This window comes from Phragmites australis, chromosome 4 (genome assembly GCF_958298935.1).
Source record: "Phragmites australis chromosome 4, lpPhrAust1.1, whole genome shotgun sequence".
NCBI classification, from domain to species: Eukaryota; Viridiplantae; Streptophyta; class Magnoliopsida; order Poales; family Poaceae; genus Phragmites; species Phragmites australis.
Genome location: NC_084924.1, coordinates 20,770,461 through 20,774,070, shown reverse-complemented (window position 1 = coordinate 20,774,070; position 3,610 = coordinate 20,770,461). Strand labels below are relative to the sequence as shown.

The window sequence follows — 3,610 nt, the reverse complement described above, 5'->3', positions numbered from 1 at the left end:
TCGAATACCCATCAGACAATAAACGTACTACAGGGAAAGGTTATGCTGTCTTATGCATATCCTCTAATAAACAGGTGCAGAGCCAAATAGAAATTATCTACTGATCAGATTCATAGACTTCCAATGTCAGTAAAAGCAGTTTAAGATAGGAGACTGAAGATCATGATGATTAGGCTTACAGCACTGATGTTATAAGCTAATATGATTTCATTTCAATACAATGATTTCAAGATGATACAAAAGCACCAAGTTAATAAGCAACTCATTGTGCATTGCAAGCAGAAATTTACATATCAACAACTCAACATCACTTTTTATCTTGAATTGCAATTAACTGTAACTTCGCAACCTTCATTCCGGAAACAGCAGTACGGACCTATGATAGCTATTGCAAGCTAGAGTGCTAGAGCAATCCCACCAAAGGGTAAAAAGAATCACAACTACTAACCATTCCAGGCCACCTGAAGTTTGATACAGGCGATTCCACTACAACTGTGATAAAGTTTTCACCCCAAGTATCACAAAATCTCCTTGATGAAGTCAAGATTGAGCGTGTCACGCACAATAAGGAATATGCCAACCATCAGCACCACCAATATTCCTGACGACATGATCCCCTGCTCAACTTCACGGGGAATCTTCCGACCACCACGGGCTGCCTCAAGAAGGATCAACGCCAACGTCCCACCGTCCAATGCCGGCAACGGCAACAAGTTTATAGCCGCAAGGTTGAGGTTAATCACTGCCGCGAATTGAAACAGCCCGTCAGCGCTGGACCTGGCCACTTCGGCGCCGACAGCAATGATGGCCACAGGACCTGATACCTTCTCCGCCGACTGCGAGAAGTTGAGCAATGTCTGCCTGAGCCCATCGAACACCGTCCCGGTCAAGAGCGTGAACTCGCGCACGGCGAGGACGGTCGCGTCGGCCAGGTTTTGGGGTCGGACGCGCCTGACCAGGAAGTTGGGGGATAGCTGCACGCCGATGCGCCCTGTGCCATCAGCGCTGGTGTCCGGCACGAGAGTGAGTTCAACGGACTGCCTGTCCCCGGCCCCGGGCGCGGTTCTTGACACGGTGATGGGCACCTTCTTGCTGGGGCTGGCCTTGATGAGGTCGACTAGGACGGGAACAGACGGCTCGGGCGCGGCGCCGGGGACGGCTAGGATGACGTCGCCGGGGAGGATTCCGGCGCGGGCGGCCGCAGAGCCTGGGAGGACCTCAGGCACGAGCACTCCAGGGAGCTGCGCCTGGACGGGGACGCCGACGGTGAGCGCCTGGGCGCAGACGATGAGGAAGGCGAAGGCGAGGTTGGCGGCGACGCCGGCGGAGACGACGAGGAGGCGGTCGGGGACGGGGCGGTTGCGGAGGAGGTCGGGGTCGTCGGGTGCGAAGCCGGACTCGGGGTCGTCGTCGGGGAAGCCGACGTAGCCGCCGAGCGGGATGGCGCGGAGCGAGTACTCGACGGGGCCGACGCGGAAGCGAGCGAGGGCCGGGCCGAAGCCGATGGAGAACTGGGAGATGTGGATGCCGCGGGAGGCCGCGGCGAGGAAGTGGCCCGACTCGTGGACGAGCACGATGGCGGCCAGGACGGAGGCGGCGGAGACCACCGACTCGACGCTCGCGAGGGGGTCCGGCGGCGCCGCGGCGGGGACGGAGACGGGCTTGGCGAGGTGTCGGTGGCGGCGCGTGAGGGAGAAGGGCACGGCAAGGTGGGAGTGGAAAGGGAGCTTGGGGGTGGGGGAGAGGTGGGTGGTAATCATGGTGGAAGAAGAGGAGGGAGCAGTGGATAATCTGGCATTCTTGGGAGTTTGAGGCGTGGGGTTGACAGTGAGTTGGGGTGGACGGCTGTGTGCACGATAAGCGGATGGTCTCTAAAGTCAGGTGACTTTAAAATATTGTCGTGTATTGGAAATGGCTGGATTGATATTATCTGTTTAATTTAGCTTCATTTTATTGATATCGTTTGCTTATTAGATTGCTCATTTTACTCGTCTGTGTCTTCGCTGACTAAAGCAACAATAGGCTTGCCTTATCAATCTTTGGTTATGAAGGATCTTGAAAAAATAAAAACAAAATACAAAATTGTTGCTCCTACGGAAAAAAAACTCCTCTTGCCGGCAAAAGAAGATCAAGTTCCCATTCTCACGGTGGGCTTTGGACTCTGCACAATGTTGAACCTCGAATCTAGCGTTTGCCGGCAATAAACATCAGTGTGAGTCACGGTTGTCCTCCTTGATATTCTCTGTTTGTTGAGGTTGCGAGTGCCGAAATCCTCTGGCCTATAAGTCTCGGTCCACCTAAAGTCGATAGTTGTTTAAGGACTATTCTCCACCATAACATCTAATTTTGTGACACCAGTGAAAATTTAGAGGTCAACAAGGAGATTGGAAAAGTAGATTTAATAAAACCACATCCAAAGCAACGTCTAGGGCAGGCAAGCAGAAGTAGCTTTGTATAGGTTGTTGATGATGGAATCAACAGTTGACCTATGCTTGGAAGTTCCAAGCACGATAGGCCACCATCAAGAGATGTCCTTCATACACTAAATGATATATATGGTAAATGTGTGTGAGGGGCCGAATTTAGTTGAGGAAGAACAAAGGAGCGAGGATATTGAGAGAGATGTGTCAGGTGTTAACCCGATTAAAACACTGCCAACTGACATGTCCGAAACCCCAGATTCATCTGCAAATTCTCTGTCCCCAATGAATTTATCCTAACGCGTATATGTCCCAAGCCTAACAGTATAAAAAAGGTTCTTTTCTGCTGGTTTCACTACACATTATTAGAATCCATTGGCTGTCCATTCCAACATGTATGAAACATATATACTTCATGTAAAACCATTTATGCATCTGAAGCTCCACTAGGATGTGATGGTCAAGAAGGGTATGGTGATAAGGATAGCAATAAAGACAAGAAAAATCTAAGGAGACGCTTACCTGGGATGCATAATGATAATATCTGACTGGTACGTGCTCTTTTTCCAAATGTTACCTATTGTTTTTCTAACATTTTTTTCAATATTGTTGTTCTTTTGATGCAGATAAGTGCTTGGCTAAACAATTCAATTGATCCTACATATTGCAATACTCCGGATACAATTCATGCAACTTAGGATTCTTTACATTCAAGGCCAAAGGTCAATGGAAAACCTAGTATGCCTAATTCCACAGGCAATTGGATATGTTGCCCAACTCTCCTATGCTTCGTCAATATTATGTTTCAATTCCTTATCTAAATTCAACAAGTACTTAGGATTTCATAACACTATTCAATGGGTTTGATACATGCTTAAGGATAAAATCAAGGTAAATACCATAAGGCTTAATTTTGAGCAGAAAGCCAATTTTCGATGTAGAGGAATTAATTCGGGACACACTTCTATAAAAGTGATGTCCAAAAAATCCAACCGTTAGATTGCCCTCATTTTTTTACTACAGAAACTAGTCAATAATGTGAAACAATTCCAATAAGAATAAAATTGATCAGGGCTTTGAATCTAAAGGTATAAAATTCACAAATAGACCATGGTATACTGTGACGAAAATAGATTAAACAATAAATTACCAATTATGCATGAATTAAAAAAAATTGACCAATCAAACTT

At 47.6% G+C, this 3,610-nt stretch overlaps 1 protein-coding gene across 1 annotated transcript; it reads right to left on the bottom strand.

Moving 5' to 3' along the window:
- Positions 1-187: 187 nt before the first annotated feature.
- LOC133915894 (probable membrane metalloprotease ARASP2, chloroplastic) lies at positions 188-1,852 on the bottom strand. The gene has a single exon (XM_062359279.1). It carries the CDS (start codon positions 1,758-1,760, stop codon positions 519-521), a length of 1,242 nt encoding a protein of 413 aa, XP_062215263.1. The 5' UTR covers positions 1,761-1,852; the 3' UTR covers positions 188-518.
- Positions 1,853-3,610: the final 1,758 nt, after the last annotated feature.